General features: G+C 45.9%; 2 protein-coding genes across 2 annotated transcripts in view; one reads left to right on the top strand and one right to left on the bottom strand.

Annotated features, from left to right (window-relative positions):
* The window catches only part of LOC311124592 (mitochondrial import receptor subunit TOM40B-like), a 22,751-nt gene extending 22,170 nt beyond the window's left edge, over positions 1–581 (bottom strand). The window contains exon 1 of the mRNA XM_084198707.1: positions 513–581. The gene's annotated coding sequence lies outside the window, so the exon portion shown is untranslated. The remainder of the gene's footprint in view (positions 1–512) is intronic.
* A 313-nt stretch (positions 582–894) lies between these two features.
* LOC311124591 (ubiquitin-fold modifier-conjugating enzyme 1) lies at positions 895–12,498 on the top strand. Its single transcript, XM_084198706.1, has 6 exons — positions 895–1,032; positions 4,817–4,884; positions 8,150–8,213; positions 10,097–10,173; positions 10,247–10,337; positions 12,061–12,498. The coding sequence occupies exons 1-6, from the start codon at positions 907–909 to the stop codon at positions 12,139–12,141; spliced, it is 507 nt and encodes a 168-aa protein (XP_084054832.1). The 5' UTR covers positions 895–906; the 3' UTR covers positions 12,142–12,498.
* The last annotated feature ends 9,961 nt before the right edge of the window (positions 12,499–22,459 follow it).

Genomic DNA, 22,459 nt, shown 5'->3' with positions numbered 1-22,459 from the left:
GAGAGCTGGGCACCCAGTACACTACAGCCCTCAAATTCAAATCTGAACGTCAAAGCCAGTTCCAGTTTTCAGGACTTATTTCGACGTGGGGCACCAGGTAGGTGCAATTAACTATCCGGTAGAACAGAAAACTAGCAGTAGTCCGGACCTTCTAGGGTAATATTTAAATACCCCTGGACAAGAGGTTGTGTATTCTTTAGAAACAGACATCTGCTCCTCTGCTCTGAAGGCTCCTTCTGCCGAGCAGTTCCTGTGACCTTACTAGTACAGTCAAAGTATAGTAGCTTCTAGCTAGGCTGTCATAGCGAGGCTACATCATGCAAACCATCTCTCTCTCCCCCTCTCTCTCTCTCTCTCTCTCCCCCTCTCCCCCTCTCCCCCTCTCTCTCTCTCTCCCCCTCTCCCCCTCTCTCTCTCTCTCTCTCTCTCCCCCCCTCTCTCTCTCTCCCCCTCTCTCTCCCCCTCTCTCTCTCCCCCCCTCTCTCTCTCTCTCTCTCTGCGGTCCTACTTACGTCCGATGCGACGAGCCGGAGGAACGGAGAGAGAGAATCTAAAGGAGCCGAAACAGATGAAGGTTTTCTGGGAGGATGGAGATGCTGAGAGCTGAGGACCACCTCCAACAAATGTGCAACCGCAACTTCATTCCCCCGAATGTCCGCAGCCACGTACTTCCCTCTAAAAACACGGAACAAGTAGTTTGGTACCGACATGTTTTTTCGTTTTTATTTACATCTCCGAAACGCTCAGATTTGTGTTTTAAACAGTGGTAATGGGGTTGTTTGGGCGGTCTTGTTATTGTATCCATCAAATAGTATTTTTCTGAGCACTGACTGGGTGTTCATGTAAATGTATCCATTTCCTCTCTCACTCTATCCGTGACGTCAGCTTCCTTTTCTCTTCCAGAGCATGATGGCGGACGACGCGACTCGGAGGGCTGTGTCGGAAATCCCGCTGCTCAAGACCAACTCCGGTCCCCGGGACAAGGAACTCTGGGTGCAGCGGCTCCGAGAGGAGTACCTGGCCCTCATCAAGGTGAGACCGGGACGGAGACAGACAGGGGCCGGTAAAACAGAACAGGAGAGCTGCTAGCTAACTAACGACGTGTCGCTCACTGACAGTTCACCAGCTGGAGCTCAGCGATCCACCTACTAACCAGTTCAACGTCTACTTTTGATTTACACTTGGTTGAGTTGTGAACTCGTTTGAATTCAACGCGAAATCAACAAAAAATGTCACCATGTCATCGGATTTAGGTTGCAAAAAAAAAGGCGACTTTTCCCACGTTGATTCAACGTCATTACATTACATTTTTTGGGGTTGACATTATGTGGAAACGTTTATTCAAGCAGTTTTTTGCCCAGTGGGTAACTACTAACTGTTACAGAGCTATACCTCCTAAAGGCAGACAGGGAGAGAGACCAAGGCTGACCGCTATAGCTAGCATACAGAGCTATACCTCCTAAAGACAGACAGGGAGAGGGACCAAGGCTGACCGCTATAGCTAGCATACAGAGCTATACCTCCTAAAGACAGACAGGGAGAGGGACCAAGGCTGACCGCTATAGCTAGCATACAGAGCTATACCTCCTAAAGACAGACAGGGAGAGGGACCAAGGCTGACCGCTATAGCTAGCATACAGAGCTATACCTCCTAAAGACAGACAGGGAGAGGGACCAAGGCTGACCGCTATAGCTAGCATACAGAGCTATACCTCCTAAAGACAGACAGGGAGAGGGACCAAGGCTGACCGCTATAGCTAGCATACAGAGCTATACCTCCTAAAGACAGACAGGGAGAGAGACCAAGGCTGACCGCTATAGCTAGCATACAGAGCTATACCTCCTAAAGACAGACAGGGAGAGAGACCAAGGCTGACCGCTATAGCTAGCATACAGAGCTATACCTCCTAAAGACAGACAGGGAGAGGGACCAAGGCTGACCGCTAAAGCTAGCATACAGAGCTATACCTCCTAAAGACAGACAGGGAGAGAGACCAAGGCTGACCGCTATAGCTAGCATACAGAGCTATACCTCCTAAAGACAGACAGGGAGAGAGACCAAGGCTGACCGCTATAGCTAGCATACAGAGCTATACCTCCTAAAGACAGACAGGGAGAGGGACCAAGGCTGACCGCTAAAGCTAGCATACAGAGCTATACCTCCTAAAGACAGACAGGGAGAGGGACCAAGGCTGACCGCTATAGCTAGCATACAGAGCTATACCTCCTAAAGGCAGACAGGGAGAGAGACCAAGGCTGACCGCTATAGCTAGCATACAGAGCTATACCTCCTAAAGACAGACAGGGAGAGAGACCAAGGCTGACCGCTATAGCTAGCATACAGAGCTATACCTCCTAAAGACAGACAGGGAGAGGGACCAAGGCTGACCGCTATAGCTAGCATACAGAGCTATACCTCCTAAAGACAGACAGGGAGAGAGACCAAGGCTGACCGCTATAGCTAGCATACAGAGCTATACCTCCTAAAGGCAGACAGGGAGAGAGACCAAGGCTGACCGCTATAGCTAGCATACAGAGCTATACCTCCTAAAGACAGACAGGGAGAGAGACCAAGGCTGACCGCTATAGCTAGCATACAGAGCTATACCTCCTAAAGGCAGACAGGGAGAGAGACCAAGGCTGACCGCTATAGCTAGCATACAGAGCTATACCTCCTAAAGACAGACAGGGAGAGAGACCAAGGCTGACCGCTATAGCTAGCATACAGAGCTATACCTCCTAAAGACAGACAGGGAGAGGGACCAAGGCTGACCGCTATAGCTAGCATACAGAGCTATACCTCCTAAAGACAGACAGGGAGAGAGACCAAGGCTGACCGCTATAGCTAGCATACAGAGCTATACCTCCTAAAGGCAGACAGGGAGAGAGACCAAGGCTGACCGCTATAGCTAGCATACAGAGCTATACCTCCTAAAGACAGACAGGGAGAGAGACCAAGGCTGACCGCTATAGCTAGCATACAGAGCTATACCTCCTAAAGGCAGACAGGGAGAGAGACCAAGGCTGACCGCTATAGCTAGCATACAGAGCTATACCTCCTAAAGACAGACAGGGAGAGAGACCAAGGCTGACCGCTATAGCTAGCATACAGAGCTATACCTCCTAAAGACAGACAGGGAGAGAGACCAAGGCTGACCGCTATAGCTAGCATACAGAGCTATACCTCCTAAAGACAGACAGGGAGAGAGACCAAGGCTGACCGCTATAGCTAGCATACAGAGCTATACCTCCTAAAGACAGACAGGGAGAGGGACCAAGGCTGACCGCTATAGCTAGCATACAGAGCTATACCTCCTAAAGACAGACAGGGAGAGAGACCAAGGCTGACCGCTATAGCTAGCATACAGAGCTATACCTCCTAAAGACAGACAGGGAGAGGGACCAAGGCTGACCGCTATAGCTAGCATACAGAGCTATACCTCCTAAAGACAGACAGGGAGAGAGACCAAGGCTGACCGCTATAGCTAGCATACAGAGCTATACCTCCTAAAGACAGACAGGGAGAGAGACCAAGGCTGACCGCTATAGCTAGCATACAGAGCTATACCTCCTAAAGGCAGACAGGGAGAGGGACCAAGGCTGACCGCTATAGCTAGCCTACAGAGCTATACCTCCTAAGGGAGAGAGACCAAGGCTGACCGCTATAGCTAGCCTACAGAGCTATACGACCAAGGCTGACCGCTATAGCTAGCCTACAGAGCTATACCTCCTAAAGGCAGACAGGGAGAGGGACCAAGGCTGACCGCTATAGCTAGCCTACAGAGCTATACCTCCTAAGGGAGAGAGACCAAGGCTGACCGCTATAGCTAGCCTACAGAGCTATACGACCAAGGCTGACCGCTATAGCTAGCCTACAGAGCTATACCTCCTAAAGACAGACAGGGAGAGGGACCAAGGCTGACCGCTATAGCTAGCATACAGAGCTATACCTACTAAAGACAGACAGGGAGAGAGACCAAGGCTGACCGCTAAAGCTAGCATACAGAGCTATACCTCCTAAAGACAGACAGGGAGAGAGACCAAGGCTGACCGCTATAGCTAGCCTACAGAGCTATACCTCCTAAAGACAGACAGGGAGAGGGACCAAGGCTGACCGCTATAGCTAGCATACAGAGCTATACCTCCTAAAGACAGACAGGGAGAGAGACCAAGGCTGACCGCTATAGCTAGCCTACAGAGCTATACCTCCTAAAGACAGACAGGGAGAGAGACCAAGGCTGACCGCTATAGCTAGCATACAGAGCTATACCTCCTAAAGACAGACAGGGAGAGAGACCAAGGCTGACCGCTATAGCTAGCATACAGAGCTATACCTCCTAAAGACAGACAGGGAGAGGGACCAAGGCTGACCGCTATAGCTAGCATACAGAGCTATACCTCCTAAAGACAGACAGGGAGAGAGACCAAGGCTGACCGCTATAGCTAGCATACAGAGCTATACCTACTAAAGACAGACAGGGAGAGAGACCAAGGCTGACCGCTATAGCTAGCATACAGAGCTATACCTCCTAAAGACAGACAGGGAGAGGGACCAAGGCTGACCGCTATAGCTAGCATACAGAGCTATACCTCCTAAAGACAGACAGGGAGAGAGACCAAGGCTGACCGCTATAGCTAGCATACAGAGCTATACCTCCTAAAGACAGACAGGGAGAGGGACCAAGGCTGACCGCTATAGCTAGCATACAGAGAGCGTGTTAGAAGTGTGAATCATTTTGCTACCTTGAAGGCGTTTATCACACTATATGAATCCTGCTGTTTGGTTGTTGTTAATATGTTGTTTGTTTGTTGACAGTATGTGGAGAACAACAAGACAGCAGACAACGACTGGTTCCGCCTGGAGTCCAACAAGGAGGGAACCAGGTCTTACACACACACTGGTGTTGTCACAATACCAGAATTTTGACTTCGATACCAGGTTTAATATCAAAATACTCAATATCATCACAATACTCAATACCAAAATGATACCATCACGATACTCGATACCAAAACGATACCAAGGCAAGTAAAGAAGGTATATTAGCCAGTCACAGAATGGTGCTTGATCCAGACAGATCTGGAGAGTTCAATATCATTACATTTGACATTTTTGAATGTATGCATTAATCAATCATACAATTAATTTGACTTTGTTTTTACCAATCTAACTACATAACGTAATGGAAATCATTTATCTGAATGCTAAGTCTCTATAAATAAACTGGGTAAATCAAGATGTAGCCTAAGACTATTCACAATACAGGTGAATGCATACTCAATAGGTGTGTACATTGAGTTATTGAGCTTGTTTTGGCTGATTTCACGGGGCTACTGTTGAAAGGTTTCCCTTCCATTTGGAATAAGTGATCTCTTCTTTTATAAAAGTGCAGCTGTCTCTTTAAGACCCATGACATCATCCACAGCTTTGAGTCAGTTGGTTCCGTGAAGGAGAGGTGAGGCAGAGATGCACTACATGGCCAAAAGTATGTGGACACCCCTTCAAATTAGTGGATTTGGTTATTTCAGCCACACTCGTTGCTGACCGGCGTATAAAATCGAGCACACAGCCATGCAATCTCCATAGACAAACAATGGCAGTAGAATGGCCTTACTGAAGAGCTCAGTGACTTTAAACGTGGCACCGTCATAGGATGCCACCTTTCCAACAAGTCAGTTCGTCAAATTTCTGCCCTGCTAGAGCTGCCCCGGTCAACTGTAAGTGCTGTTATTGTGAAGTGGAAACGTCTAGGAGCAACAACGGCTCAGCAGCGAAGTGGTAGGCCACACAAGCTCACAGAACGGGACCGCCAAGTTCCAAACTGCCTCTGGAAGCAACGTCAGCACAATAACTATTAGTCGGGAGCTTCATGAAATGGGTTTCCATGGCCGAGCAGCCGCACACAAGCCTCAGATCACCATGCGCAATGCCAAGCGTTGGCTGGAGTGGTGTAAAGCTCGCCACCATTGGACTCGAGAGCAGTGGAAACGCGTTCTCTGGAGTGATGGATCACGCTTCACCATCTGGCAGTCCGATGGAGGAATCTGGGTTTGGTGGATGCCAGGAGAACGCTACCTACCCGAATACATAGTGCCAACTGTAAAGTTTGGTGGAGGAGGAATAATGGTCTGGGGCTGTTTTTCATGGTTCGGGCTAGGCCCCTTAGTTCCAGTGAAGGGAAATCTTAACGCTACAGCATACAATGACATTCTAGACTTTGTGGCAACAGTTTGAGGAAGGCCCTTTCATGTTTCAGCATGACAACGCCCCCGTGCTCAAAGCGTGGTCCATACAGAAATGGTTTGTCGAGATCGGTGTGGAAGAACTTGACTGCCCTGCACAGAGCCCTGACCTCAACCCCGTCGAACACCTTTGGGATGAATTGGAACGCCGACTGCGAGCCAGGCCTAATCGCCCAACATCAGTGCCCGACCTCACCTAATGCTCTTGTGGCTGAATGGAAGCAAGTCCCTGCAGCAATGTTCCAACATCTAGTGGAAAGCCTTCCCAGAAGAGTGGAGGCTGTTATAGCAGCAAAGGGGGGACCAACTCCATATTAATGCCCATGATTTTGGAATGAGATGTTCAACGAGCAGGTGTCCACATACTTTTGGCCACTGTATTTTCTTCAGTATCTCTGAGTCAAGTGAATTAACAAAGTTCTGAAAATCAGCATATTTTGCGTCATGGTCAAAAACAAAGTTCTAGGGTAGTGAATTGATGTTGGCTTCAGCTGTACACAAGCAAGGGAAGTTAGCCTTCAAAGCTGGAAGCCACCAGTATTTTATTGCATTGTAAAGTGTTATAGCCTGTAATGGACATTGTTTTGCGAATGGTAATTAACAGTTTCAACATATCTACATGCCTTGTTGCATCATTCAAGTGAGTTAACTTCTGTGCAGCATGAGTGGAGAGCTAACATGATGCTGCCCAGACTCCCAGTGCAGTGGTTCCTCGTCAGGACAGGCTAGTGAGCTAACATGATGCTGCCCTTCTCCCAGTGCAGTGGTTCCTCACCAGGACAGGCTAGTGAGCTAACATGATGCTGCCCTTCTCCCAGTGCAGTGGTTCCTCATCAGGACAGGCTAGAGAGCTAACATGATGCTGCCCAGACTCCCAGTGCAGTGGTTCCTCATCAGGACAGGCTAGAGAGCTAACATGATGCTGCCCAGACTCCCAGTGCAGTGGTTCCTCATCAGGACAGGCTAGAGAGCTAACATGATGCTGCCCAGACTCCCAGTGCAGTGGTTCCTCATCAGGACAGGCTAGAGAGCTAACATGATGCTGCCCAGACGCCCAGTGCAGTGGTTCCTCATCAGGACAGGCTAGAGAGCTAACATGATGCTGCCCAGACTCCCAGTGCAGTGGTTCCTCATCAGGACAGGCTAGAGAGCTAACATGATGCTGTCCAGACTCCCAGTGCAGTGGTTCCTCATCAGGACAGGCTAGAGAGCTAACATGATGCTGCCCAGACTCCCAGTGCAGTGGTTCCTCATCAGGACAGGCTAGAGAGCTAACATGATGCTGCCCACTCCCAGTGCAGTGGTTCCTCATCAGGACAGGCTAGTGAGCTAACATGATGCTGCCCTTCTCCCAGTGCAGTGGTTCCTCATCAGGACAGGCTAGAGAGCTAACATGATGCTGCCCAGACTCCCAGTGCAGTGGTTCCTCATCAGGACAGGCTAGCTCTAGCAATGAGAAAGTGGAGCAGGCAAGAGGTGTTGCTAACGCTAGGGGACATCGGCTGCGCTGGTTGACAGACTTGATCCTCTCAATCAGTATACGACGTGAGACACATTTGACAGAAGAACCGAAAGTAACAAAAATGTTAGTACTGAACCATTTTGCATTATCTAGTATCGAAAAAGTACCGAAGTTTTGGTATACTGTGCAACACTAACACACACACACCACACCAGACCACACCACACCACACCACACCACACCACACCACACCACACCACACCTTTAGTCTTAGTTACAATTTAGTAATTTAATCCTTTGTTAGTTTTAGTTATTATCAGTCGACTAAAACTCTGGATAATTTTAATCTAGTTGTTATCTGACCAATCCTGTGTGTTGTTGTTGTCAACTGACCAATCTTGTGTGGTGTTTCAACTGACCAATCCTGGGTGGTGGTGTTGCCAGGTGGTTTGGGAAGTGCTGGTACATTCATGACCTCCTGAAGTATGAGTTCGACATGGAGTTTGATGTAAGTACACACACGCACCACACCAGCCTAACCCTAACCCTAACCCTAACCCTAACCAGGCTAACCCTAACCATAACCAGGCTAACCCTAACCACACGCACCACACCACCCTAACCCTAACCAGGCTAACCCTAACCACACGCACCACACCAAGGTTTCCGTTAGCCGGTAATAACCGGCTTTTGGGCAAAAATTAATATAAAGCAGATAAATAAAATGGTCAGAAAAATAATAATAATCCCATTGCAAAATAATGAATTTTTGCCTATTCATTGATTTTTAAATACCAGTCGATGTAGCGTGAGATCTGCTGCTACAGCTCATCAAACAGCGGACTAGGTATTTAGGGTTAGTTAGGGTTAGTTAGGGTTAGTTAGGGTTCAGTGGAGTGAAACATAGGCTATTCTAAATGCAATCACATGTTTCAAACAGCAGCTCAAGGGCATAGGCAACTAGGCAGCACCTAACCCTAACCAGGCTAACCCTAACCAGGCTAACCCTAACCCTAACCAGGCTAACCCTAACCAGGCTAACCCTAACCCTAACCAGGCTAACCCTAACCCTAACCAGGCTAACCCTAACCAGGCTAACCCTAACCCTAACCAGGCTAACCCTAACCAGGCTAACCCTAACCAGGCTAACCCTAACCCTAACCAGGCTAACCCTAACCCTAACCAGGCTAACCCTAACCCTAACCAGGCTAACCCTAACCCTAACCAGGCTAACCCTAACCAGGCTAACCCTAACCAGGCTAACCCTAACCAGGCTAACCCTAACACTAACCAGGCTAACCCTAACCCTAACCAGGCTAACCCTAACCAGGCTAACCCTAACCAGGCTAACCCTAACCCTAACCAGGCTAACCCTAACCAGGCTAACCCTAACCAGGCTAACCCTTCAGCACGTCACACACCACTTTGCAATGAGCTGGAGGCTGTATGCATTTTGAAAACATACATTTTAATTGTTTGAAACCTGGACGTTTTACTTCAGATTATGAGGCATGTCTTACCTTGCTTTCAAAGTAAAATCCAACCATAGAAACGTAGAGGCAATTATTTTATAAAGACTTCCATGTGCCATTGAAACCAGTAGCCTATTTCCTTCATGCTCAATTGGTTATCAACTTTCTTTCATTGTCCGGTAGCCAAAGGAACAACTCTAGTCATATTAGCAACCCCATGCTAGTTTCTCCTCTTTCTACATTTCTAACAGATATTTTCATCTCTGTCTCATGAAACCGCTAGCATGTGCGGTGGCCTTTTGACAACGGTGTTTTCCCGCTAATTATGGAAGGAACATTCACCCGTAGTCTGCAGCCTTGTGCGCCTTGCTGCACTTATAATGTGAAGAAAAAATAGTTTACCACCATGTTGAGCTAAACGTTCTGATCTATTGCATCATACTCATTACTTTAGATGTATTGTTATGTAGTCTAGGCCTACTGGTTGAATTAATTTGGGATCGTCCCACAACTGGCCCAGAGTCTGTTTGGAACAGGCTATTTAGCTGACCAATAGAATAGGTCGACTGTTCTACTATGGGGGATATTAGATTGACAGACTAGTGGTCCTGCTGTTCGTTACTCGTCTTGTTGGCTGAGGAAAAGTAAATGTTTTTCAATTAATATTTTTGCACATCAGAATTCGGTAAGAAAGACCGCACATCATTGCATCCTTGATTTGCATGTTCTGTTGAGATGAATGACCATAATCTAAAGGTGATTTCTGTCATTCTGAGCACCGTGGGTGGACGCCCTAATGGTTTATGCACCCAATGCATATGGGGCCGGTAAATGTCTCAAATGTCCGGTAAATTAAAAATGCTGCCCGGTCAAATGTCCAGCAAACACTGACACACACCTGTCTCTCCTGTCTGGTCAGATTCCTGTAACGTACCCGTCCACCGCCCCCGAGGTCGCCATCCCAGAGCTGGATGGGAAAACCGCCAAGATGTACAGGTAAGTTAAATACACAGATGGCCCAATGTGATGGAGATTGGTGAAGGGTGACATGGTTCCTGTCTTGTTGCAGGGGGGGGAAGATTTGTCTGACGGACCACTTCAAACCCCTGTGGGCGCGGAACGTACCAAAGTTTGGATTGGCTCACCTGATGGCCCTGGGGGTACGTGCGGTGTGTGTGTGTGTGTGTCTGGTGTGTGTCTGGTGTGTGTCTGTTTGTCTCTGGTGTGTGTCTCTGGTGTGTGTGTCTGAGGTGTGTGTGTGTGTCTGAGGTGTGTGTGTGTGTGTGTGTGTCTCTGGTGTGTGTGTGTGTGTGATGTATGTGTGTCTGGTGTGTGTGTGTCTGGTGTGTGTGTCTGTGTGTCTGGTGTGTGTGTGTGTGTGTGTCTAGTGTGTCTGGTGTGTGTGTGTCTGGTGTGTGTCTGGTGTGTGTGTCTGAGGTATGTGTGTGTGTGTCTGAGGTGTGTGTGTGTGTGTGTCTGAGGTGTGTGTGTGTGTGTGTCTGAGGTGTGTGTGTGTGTGTGTCTGAGGTGTGTGTGTGTGTGTCTCTGGTGTGTGTGATGTATGTGTGTCTGGTGTGTGTGTGTCTGGTGTGTGTGTCTGTGTGTCTGGTGGGTGTGTGTCTGTGTCTGGTGTGTGTGTGTGTGTGTGTCTAGTGTGTCTGGTGTGTGTGTGTCTGGTGTGTGTGTCTGAGGTATGTGTGTGTGTGTCTGAGGTGTGTGTGTGTGTGTCTGAGGTGTGTGTGTGTGTGTGTCTGAGGTGTGTGTGTGTGTGTGTGTGTGTCTGAGGTGTGTGTGTGTCTGGTGTGTGTGTGTGTCTGGTGTGTGTGTGTGTCTGGTGTGTGTGCGTCTGGTGTGTGTGTGTGTGTGTCTGGTGGGTGTGTGTGTCTGGTGGGTGTGTGTCTGGTGTGTGTGTGTCTGGTGTGTGTGTGTCTGGTGTGTGTGCGTCTGGTGTGTGTGTGTGTGTGTCTGGTGGGTGTGTGTGTCTGGTGGGTGTGTGTCTGGTGGGTGTGTGTCTGGTGTGTGTGTCTGGTGTGTGTGTGTGTGTCTGGTGTGTGTGTGTGTGTCTGAGGTGTGTGTGTGTGTGTGTGTGTGTGTGATGTATGTGTGTCTGGTGTGTCTGTGTGTCTGGTGTGGGTGTGTGTGTGTGTGTGTGTGTGATGTATGTGTGTCTGGTGTGTGTGTGTCTGTGTGTCTGGTGTGTGTCTTGTGTGTGTGTATTAGTTCTGTGTTATTAGACTTGGCTGTACTACTAACTACTACTAACTTTACTAGGAAGGAAGTACACCCCTTTTTTTTTACATGGATAATTGATCTTCATTTCAATACTATTGACAGATAAAGGGAACCTAATTTATCAAATAACACTGAAAAGCTACACTTGGCAATCATTTATTCAACAAAAATCTACAGGAATGAAATGTCCTTGTGCGGGAAAAATAAGTACTCCCCTAGCTACAATAGCTGGTGTTGCCCCCTTTTGGCTGAAATAACTTAATGTAGGCGTTTCTTGTAACTGTCTATCAGAAATTGCATTTCTAATTGTGTGGTCCTCTGTAGCTCAGCTGGTAGAGCACGGCGCTTGTAACGCCAAGGTAGTGGGTTCGATCCCCGGGACCACCCATACACACAAAAAAAATAAATGTATGCACGCATGACTGTAAGTCGCTTTGGATAAAAGCGTCTGCTAAATGGCATATTATATTATTATATTATTAAAGATTGCTAAGTTTAATTTTTCAGTGTTATTTGTTACCTTTATCTGTCAATAGTATTGAAATTAAGATCAAATATCCATCTGTCCAAAAATAACTTTTCAGGGGTGTACATACTTCCTCACAGCTCTGCATGTCCAGTAACTAACTGACTCTTTCTCTGTGTGTGTAGTTGGGTCCGTGGCTGGCGGTGGAGGTTCCAGACCTGATCTCTAAAGGACTGATCACACACAGAGAGCAGCAGGGAAGCTGAGACCCCCCATCTTTACTGATGTGGTCCCAGTGAAGGTGCTGCTGCTGTTTGTTCTGAGAACCAGAAAACAGACTCATGATGTGGCTACTGTCACGTGACCACTCACTCTCCTGTTGCTTTAAAAGGCAATATTCCTGCGTTCACATTCTAGTTAAACTCTGCAGATATCGGCTCAATCGGAAATTACCTTTAAATGTCATTTTCGCTATAGCACCATGTTGGATTGAAACGCAGCCTAGATTCCACTAGAAAACGGTTGTTTTATGATATTTAGTCACATGGCTGAGAGGCAAACTTCAGTGTTTGAGTTGACAGAATGTTGCTCCTGTGTCTTAATAAAACATGTCTGATACCTGTCATGTGTTTTATCTCTGTTCTGATCTGTCTGATATCACTTCCGTCTGTATGTTCAGACCTGATACCTGTGGAAAGATTACTCATAGAATGACCTAACCCTAACCCCAACCCAACCCTAACCCTAACCCTAACCCAACCACAGCCCCAACCCCAACCCTAACCCAACCCTAACCCAACCCCAACCCCAACCCTAACCCTAACCCAACCCCAACCCTAACCCAACCCAACCCTAACCCCAACCGAACCCTAACCTAACCCTAACCCAACCCTAACCCCAACCCTAACCCAACCCAACCCCAACCCTAACCCTAACCCATATTATACCTTTAATAAGGTCTCTGTGGGGTTACTAGTCCTAACCCTAACCCAACCCAACCCTAACCCTAACCCAACCCTAACCCAACCTAACCCTAACCCAACCCTAACCCAACCATGGTCAGACTGAGGAGGACTGACTGGAGTATGGTCAGACTGAGGAGGACTGACTGGAGTATGGTCAGACTGAGGAGGACTGACTGGAGTATGGTCAGACTGAGGAGGACTGACTGGAGTATGGTCAGACTGAGGAGGACTGACTGGAGTATGGTCAGACTGAGGAGGACTGACTGGAGTATGGTCAGACTGAGGAGGACTGACTGGAGTATGGTCAGACTGAGGAGGACTGACTGGAGTATGGTCAGACTGAGGAGGACTGACTGGAGTATGGTCAGACTGAGGAGGACTGACTGGAGTATGGTCAGACTGAGGAGGACTGACTGGAGTATGGTCAGACTGAGGAGGACTGACTGGAGTATGGTCAGACTTTGTCTACCAAGGCACTAATTCAGGGGTCTCCAACCTTTTCTAGCAAGATAACTACTTTAAAAAATTAGCTATAATTATTATTATTAAATTCTTCTCTTCTCCCCTGCAGCTGTTCCCCGGTTGCTTGGTGTCCAAGATAATGTTTTCTTTCAATATGCCTGGTAAAATAAAGGTTAATAAACAACTAAGGGGAGCCCTATAAAAGCAGATTCAGTTTTAGATTTTCCCAAATTCAGTTTTCTCAGTTTTATTTTTCCTTGGTTTTATATTTATTTAGTTTTTCACCCAAAATTATAATTGTTCATAGAGAAACAATGAAATTGGATGTTCTCAGTCCATGTCAATGCTTAAATCACATCTGAATACCATTTTTTTTTTGTCTGGAAGAAAACGAACATTTAGATATTTTTGGTGTATTTCCCCTTTAATTGTGAATCTAGGGAATGTGCCAGTCTAGTGGTGGGTCGGGCGCCTGCAAGCTGACTTCGGTCGCCAGCTGGACGGTGTTTCCTCCGACACATTGGTGCGGCTGGCTTCCGGGTAAAGCGAACAGTGTATCAAGAAGCAGTGCGGCTTGGCAGGGTCGTGTTTCGGAGGACGCATGGCTCTCGATCTTCGCCTCTCCCAAGTCTGTAGGGGAGTTGCAGCGATGGGACAAGACTGTACCAACTGGATATCATGAAAAAGGGGTAAAAGTACATGCATATTTTCCGCCATTTTCTTCAAATCTGAAAACGTTATGAAGCCACGCCCATTTTATGAAGCATTGCATTATTGGCCCTAAAAGCACGGAAATAGTGTCCACTGCTTGTATACTTCGTATTTTGGCGAATTTAGTACGACATCCAGGAACTTTTGGCATACTAACTATATCCATACTATGACCAATAAGCGTACTATATACTCAATTCACGTCATAAATAGTATGGTTAGTATGAGTATTCGAACACAGCTTTGGTTTTGGTGTTTTAACCTGCGTGTCATGAATGCGTCTGGTGGGAATAGACTAAACCAGGGCCTCTCGAGTGGCGCAGCGGTCTAAGGCACTGCATCGCAGTGCTAGAGGCGTCACTACAGACCGAGTGGCGCAGCGGTCTAAGGCACTGCATCTCAGTGCTAGAGGCGTCACTACAGACCGAGTGGCGCAGCGGTCTAAGGCACTGCATCTCAGTGCTAGAGGCGTCACTACAGACCGAGTGGCGCAGCGGTCTAAGGCACTGCATCGCAGTGCTAGAGGCGTCACTACAGACCGAGTGGCGCAGCGGTCTAAGGCACTACATCACAGTGCTAGAGGCGTCACTACAGACCGGGGTTCAATCCCAGCTGGCCGTGACCAGAAGACCCATGAGGCGGCGCACAATTGTCCGGGTTAGGGAAGGGTTTGGCCGGCCGGGATTTCCTTGTCCCATCGTGATCTAGTGACTCCTTGTGGCAGGTCGGGCGCCTGCAAGCTGACGTAGGTCGCCAGCTGGACAGTGTTTCCTCCGACACATTGGTGCGGCTGGCTTCTGGATTAAGTGAGCAGTGCAGCTTGGAAGGGTCATGTTTCGGAGGACGCATGGCTCTTGACCTTCGCCTCTCCCGAGTCCGTAGGGGAGTTGCAGCAATGGGACAAGACTGTAACTGGATATCACAAAAAAGGGGTAAAAGTACAATTTATTGTAATTTTTTTATAGACAAAATCAACATACGCGCGGAGCCGGTCTGGTCAGCATGAGAGATAAACACCACACAGACAGACGGGGCAATATTGCTGGGAATTAATCAAATCAAAATCAAATGTTATTTGCCAGATGCGCCGAATAACACAGGTGTAGACCTTACAGTGAAATGCTTACTTAAAAGCCCTTAACCAACAATGTAGTTTTAAGAAAAATAAGTCAAAATGAAAAAATTGATAAGTAAAAAATGCAAATAGTCCGGTAGCCATGATTAGCTGTTCAGGAGTCTTATGGCTTGGGGGTAGAAGCTGTTAAGAAGCCTTTTGGACCTAGACTTGGCGCTCCGGTACCGCTTGCCGTGCGGTAGCAGAGAGAACAGTCTATGACTAGGGTGTCTGGAGTCTTTGACAATTTTTAGGGCCTTCCTCTGACACCGCCTGGTATAGAGGTCCTGGACGGTAGGAAGCTTGGACCCAGTGATGTACTGGGCCGTACGCACTACCCTCTGTAGTGCCTTGCGGTCGGAGGCCGAGCAGTTGCCATACCAGGCAGTGATGCAACCAGTCAGGATGCTCTCGATGGTGCAGCTGTAGAACCTTTTGAGGATCTGAGGACCCATGCCAAATCTTTTCAGTCTCCTGAGGGGGAATAGGCTTTGTCGTGAACTCTTCACGACTGTCTTGGTCTGTTTGGACCATGATAGTTTGTTGGTGATGTGGACACCAAGGAACTTGAAGCTCTCAACCTGTTCCACTACAGCCCCGTCGATGAGAATGGGGGCGTGCTCAGTCCTCTTTTTTTCCCTATAGTCCACAATGATCTCCTTTGTCTTGGTCACGTTGAGGGAGAGGTTGTTGTCCTGGCACCACACGGCCAGGTCTCTGACCTTCTCCCTATAGGCTGTCTCATCGTTGTCTGTGATTAATTGGCAGATATTGTGTTAGGTTTGTCTTTTTAAGCCAATAGTGGCTAACCAGGGGTGGGATAATGTCAATGTTGTGTTGATTAGATAGTAGACAAGACCTTACCTCTTCTGAGATGTTGGAGTTCGTTTCCCGGTGCTTGACATAGGAGCTCAGCCAAAATAGAATGAGGTAGAAAGGCTGCACTGTTTTCCCACCTGCATCTCCATCCCGAGTCTCCCCATTGCCCCCCAGCTAAATGAGTCTCCCCGTTGCCCCCCAGCTAAATGAGTCTCCCCGTTGCCCCCCAGCTAAATGAGTCTCCCCATTGCCCACCAGCTAAATTAGCCTACATGTAGGCTATTGTTTATGTGTATTGAGGTAAAAATCGGAGTATTATGTTTGTATGGATGTCAACCCCAACACATGTTCGTCATCAATCAACTGCATTACAGTTAAAGACAACGGACTACCACCACCGATGTCTGTATGCTAGCTATGCTAACAGCTTATACAAACAGGAGGTAGCATTTAGCAGTCACTTTTTCTAAACCTGAAAAAGGAACAACTTCTAAATGTTATGCAGCAAAAACAGCCAAATATATCCAAATCGTATTTTAGTAGCCACATTGTGGGCCTGCTACAATACATCAATCATGACGGATTTGACAAATAGCCACTTTGTTAGATCAGGTTTGTTGAATGTGTGCCAATCCAGCATCCTATCCCCCACAGTCTGCATTCCACTGACCTCTACCGCATCTATTTTTATTTATTTTATTTCACCTTTATTTAACCAGGTAAGCCAGTTGAGAACAAGTTCTCATTTACAACTGCGACCTGGCCAAGATAAAGCAAAGCAGTGCGATAAAAACAACAACACAGAGTTACATATGGGGTAAACAAAACATAAAGTCAAAAATACAACAGAAAATATATATACAGTGTGTGCAAATGTAGTAAGTTATGGAGGTAGGGCAATGAATAGGCTATAGTGCAAAATAATTACAATTAGTATTAACATTGGAATGATAGTGCAAATAGAGATACTGGGGTGCAAATGAGCAAAAATAAATAACAATATGGGGATGAGGTAGTTGGGTGGGCTAATTACAGATGGGCTGTGTACAGGTGCAGTGATCGGTAAGCTGCTCTGACAACAATCTATCCCCATTAGCACCCAAGATCTTTTCCAGGAGTTCAAACTCATTTTCATGTCTTTGAAATCATGAGGTTGTTTTTCCTCTTTTTTAGATGTTTCAGTTTTTATTTTCATAGTTTTTTTGTTTTGTTTTCGGTGAAGCACAGTGCGTTGCATTTGATGTCTGAAATGTACTGTATAAATAAAGCTTGATTTGATTACTATAAATATGTATTAATTGTGAACTTGTTCTGATAGCTAGTTATACAGTATATCAAGCTAAGTGAATTGCATATCACCAGCTAGCTAGTTATCTTGATGTATTTATTATTGTAAATTAAAAACACAAACTCAAAATCCCTTTTTTAGCTAGCCAGCTGATGTGGTAGAAATATTTAACTCAAAAGTATCTCTAAAAAAACTGGAGCTTGTGAATTCAGAATATACTTTATTAAAGCGTAACAAAGCCGAGCCGGTCCATGGAGCGACTGCTTGCCCCGACCCGGAGCTCTCCTTTTATACAGACACAAATGCATGGTCATGCTTACACAACCTACACAGTTACTCCATTATATGTACATGATTAACATCCTTCGGTGTCACATGTTATTTACCTACAAGAGCTACGTGCGTTTCTCTAAATGGGGCCTCTGTCCCTTATCTCATTATATTGGTGGCGTGACTCAAGAAATTATATACATACGCACGTTAAAGAACAATCACACTCTGTATTGACTATATTCACTATCCAGGCATGCATCTGGGGTACAAAGTATCAATCATGTATCTTCCTCATTGTCTGACCCATGACGATGAGGACGAGGAGCCCAGTCGGGTACTGGGTACAGGTCCGGAAGGTTTCCCTCTAAGCTAACCCCCAATTGTTGCTGTTGAGCTTTGTAACCATGACAGGCCCATCCACCCCCAAGGACAACACCATACAGACATTCAGGATTCCCAAATGGGCAGTCCATTGGTCCTCCTTTAATATTACAGGGCTTTCCATATTCATTAACATACTGTCCTGGAGCTCCCTGAACAGGGTGTATTTCTTTGGGTGAATTATTAACAATTGTCTGTACAGTCGTTTGCTTTACTGTGGTTTGAATCAAAAGTGATTTTAACAAAGGCAGTACACAACAAAAGACCATTCCCATTACTACAAGTGCTATGCCTATCATGATCCCCACTTTCCCAAAGTTAAGTCCATCCAATCCCAAGTGTGAGCGTCATGCCCAGGATTGTCCTTAACTTCTTTCCATAGTCCTTTGAGCTTAGTCATTGCTTCAGTGAATGAACCATCCGGGGCAGTATTACTGGGAATGAAGGTACAACATTCATCCCCAAACATAACAGACTCCACCTTTCTCCGCTAAGAGCCAGTTTAGAGCCTGCCTATTCTGCCAGGTCATTCTACTTGTTGCCTGTACTTGCTCTCCCAGAGCTGTTAACGCAGAGTCTGTGTAATTAATAAACCTTTGTTGATTATAGTAAATATAATTGATCCATTCTAGGTTTTTGTTAGGTGAAATCCAGACAAATATTGATTCAAATCCTGCTTTAATTTCATCTCTTGCCTTATATTCAAATCCTGCTTTAATTTCATCTCTTGCCTGATATTCAAATCCTGCTTTAATTTCATCTCTTGCCTGATATTCATTTGGAATTCCTCTGGGTTGGACCTATTGCATCTAACATTGGGGTCATGTTCATTCGCTCTTTTTACCCTTTAATCATTATTCTGTACGTCCTGATTTGTTGTTTTTACTAACTCCCATTCTGATATAACTACTTCCTGAAGCATTTGTACTCTAGCACATATTCCCATCCATCCTCTAGGCAAAGTGGCTCTAATTCTTTGTTCTCCACATACCCAAAAGAAATCTGCCACTGCCTCCGATTCCTCCTCATAAGGAGAGATCAGTGGCAGTGTTAGTGTCTGCTTCTCGCATTCCCCAGGGTCACCAGGCCCTCCATTAGTAACTATCCCTCCAGTGCTTGACCCTGCCGCCTGATAGGTTGCTCTTCGAGGAGTGTCTGCATTTGTTATTTAGGTGCCATGTGGTCTCACATTTTCCCAAATCATGTTCCCCGTTTGTTTTGTTATAGCATTCATAATTCTGCTCATAATCTCATAATCTATTAGATATTTCTCTGGTGTTTCCATTTTTCTTGGTTCTATTCTGACATCTAATATTTTACACCACTCCCCCCATCCTGTTTGATTATAGTTTTTGTGATGGTCAGGACTTCCTAAGGACGATAAGCATTCTGCAGGGCAATAGTGTCACGCCCTGGCTCTGGGGACTATGTTATGTTGAGCCAGGGTGTGTAAGTCTATGTTTATTTTTCTATGTTGGTCTGAGTGACTCCCAATCAGAGGCAACGAGTGTCAGCTGGGTGTCTCTGATTGGGAGCCATATTTAACTGTCTGTCTTGCACTTTGTGTTTGTGGTTTCTTGTTCATTTCGGTTTGTGTTAAACCGTAGACGTCACGTTATCGTTTTGATCGTGTGATCAGTAAAATAAAAGGATATGTTCACCTTCAACGCTGCGCCTTGGTCCTCTCTCACCGACGATCGTGACAAAAAGGGTCTCTCTGATCTTTTGAGGTGACAGAAGTTTCGTTTAAAGTCAGCACAGTCCCTGTGGCTATGTGGACTTGGTATTACCATCAGTTCCTTTAATGGGGAGGGGGAGCATACTAGACAATCCGTTTTCTTATTAATTACTTTAGCTGAATACTGGCCCATCTGGTAATGCTCCCTCCCATAGTCTCCTTAGTTTATTTGGTGCTTTCATTATTTCCGGTATTACTGCAGGTGCTGAGCTAGATTTGTTTATTTTCCTGGTTTCCCCAATTAGTCAAAGATTCCCAGACATTTTGAAAGAACCCAGTTGATTCTGTTGTTTCTAGTTCTGTCTCTATTGGTTTAGTTGTTACACTAATTGACGGTCCTTGGGTGATTGCCATGGTTGCATTATCTGTCCCTATTTTTCTTTCCTGTCTAGGCTGACGTGTGGAATTAGGAGTAATATCAATCGTTGTTATATTGTTCCCTTCTGACCATTTATTGCTGACTATTTCCAATACATATGTTGCATCATTCTCATGTCAACTCCTCTAAGGTAATTTCCCAAGTGGTGTTTCCCTTGTCAATTTCTATTTTACAGCCGTATTCATCCCAGACTGCTTCTCCCATTGTTTGATGATTGACAGTTCTGGCAGAGGTTTGATCCTCCGTATTGAAAAGGATCTTTGAGTTTCTGTAACTGTCATTTCTTGGGTATTATTCTATATTTTATTCTAGCTTCAGGGGCCGATTCCTTAAGTTCTGGTGAGATCATATATATCCATTATCTTTACATATCTATTCCCTACAAGTTTTCCTTTTTTATTTATTTTTGGCTTAACTTCCACACAATGATTTTTTAGGCATTTTATTTTAAACAGTGCATATCCTTCTATCTGGCATTGTCACGATCGTTTACGGACGAGAAGGACCAAGGCGAAGCGTGATTCATATTTATTTACGGCTAAACACACGACAAAACAACAAACGAAACGTGACGTCCAAGGTAGCATCCAAACAACATACCTTACAACCGAACAAGATCCCACAACCCACTAGTGCCAACAGGCTACCTAAGTATGGTCCCCAATCAGAGACAACGAGCTACAGCTGCCTCTGATTGGGAACCACCCTGGCCAACATACAGTGGGGAAAAAAAGTATTTAGTCAGCCACCAATTGTGCAAGTTCTCCCACTTAAAAAGATGAGAGAGGCCTGTAATTTTCATCATAGGTACACGTCCACTATGACAGACAAATTGAGAATTTTTTTTCCAGAAAATCACATTGTAGGATTTTTTATGAATTTATTTGCAAATTATGGTGGAAAATAAGTATTTGGTCACCTACAAACAAGCAAGATTTCTGGCTCTCACAGACCTGTAACTTCTTCTTTAAGAGGCTCCTCTGTCCTCCACTCGTTACCTGTATTAATGGCACCTGTTTGAACTTGTTATCAGTATAAAAGACACCTGTCCACAACCTCAAACAGTCACACTCCAAACTCCACTATGGCCAAGACCAAAGAGCTGTCAAAGGACACCAGAAACAAAATTGTAGACCTGCACCAGGCTGGGAAGACTGAATCTGCAATAGGTAAGCAGCTTGGTTTGAAGAAATCAACTGTGGGAGCAATTATTAGGAAATGGAAGACATACAAGACCACTGATAATCTCCCTTGATCTGGGGCTCCACGCAAGATCTCACCCCGTGGGGTCAAAATGATCACAAGAACGGTGAGCAAAAATCCCAGAACCACACGGGGGGACCTAGTGAATGACCTGCAGAGAGCTGGGACCAAAGTAACAAAGCCTACTATCAGTAACACACTACGCCGCCAGGGACTCAAATCCTGCAGTGCCAGACGTGTCCCCCTGCTTAAGCCAGTACATGTCCAGGCCCGTCTGAAGTTTGCTAGAGTGCATTTGGATGATCCAGAAGAGGATTGGGAGAATGTCATATGGTCAGATGAAACCAAAATATAACTTTTTGGTAAAAACTCAACTCGTCGTGTTTGGAGGACAAGAATGCTGAGTTGCATCCAAAGAACACCATACCTACTGTGAAGCATGGGGGTGGAAACATCATGCTTTGGGGCTGTTTTTCTGCAAAGGGACCAGGACGACTGTTCCGTGTGAAGGAAAGAATGAATGGGGCCATGTATCGTGAGATTTTGAGTGAAAACCTCCTTCCATCAGCAAGGGCATTGAAGATGAAACGTGGCTGGGTCTTTCAGCATGACAATGATCCCAAACACACCGCCCGGGCAACGAAGGAGTGGCTTCGTAAGAAGCATTTCAAGGTCCTGGAGTGGCCTAGCCAGTCTCCAGATCTCAACCCAATAGAAAATCTTTGGAGGGAGTTGAAAGTCTGTGTTGCCCAGCGACAGCCCCAAAACATCACTGCTTTAGAGGAGATCTGCATGGAGGAATGGGCCAAAATACCAGCAACAGTGTGTGAAAACCTTGTGAAGACATACAGAAAACGTTTGACCTGTGTCATTGCCAACAAAGGGTATATAACAAAGTATTGAGAAACTTTTGTTATTGACCAAATACTTATTTTCCACCATAATATGCAAATAAATTCATAAAAAATCCTACAATGTGATTTTCTGGATTTTTTTTCCTCATTTTGTCTGTCATAGTTGACGTGTACCTATGATGAAAATTACAGGCCTCTCTCATCTTTTTAAGTGGGAGAACTTGCACAATTGGTGGCTGACTAAATACTTTTTTTCCCCACTGTAGATCTAAACGATCTAGAAACTAACATAGACAAACCCAACACAGAAAATACACACCCTGACTCAACCAATACAAGTCCCTAGAGTCAGGACGTAACAGGCATCTACCTAGTCTGGGCCAGCCTGTGTACAATA

Source organism: Coregonus lavaretus (assembly GCF_964263955.1).
Source record: "Coregonus lavaretus genome assembly, contig: HAP1_SCAFFOLD_203, whole genome shotgun sequence".
NCBI classification, from domain to species: Eukaryota; Metazoa; Chordata; class Actinopteri; order Salmoniformes; family Salmonidae; genus Coregonus; species Coregonus lavaretus.
Note: the sequence above shows the minus strand (reverse complement) of the source record. Positions and strands in the feature narration are given on the sequence as shown.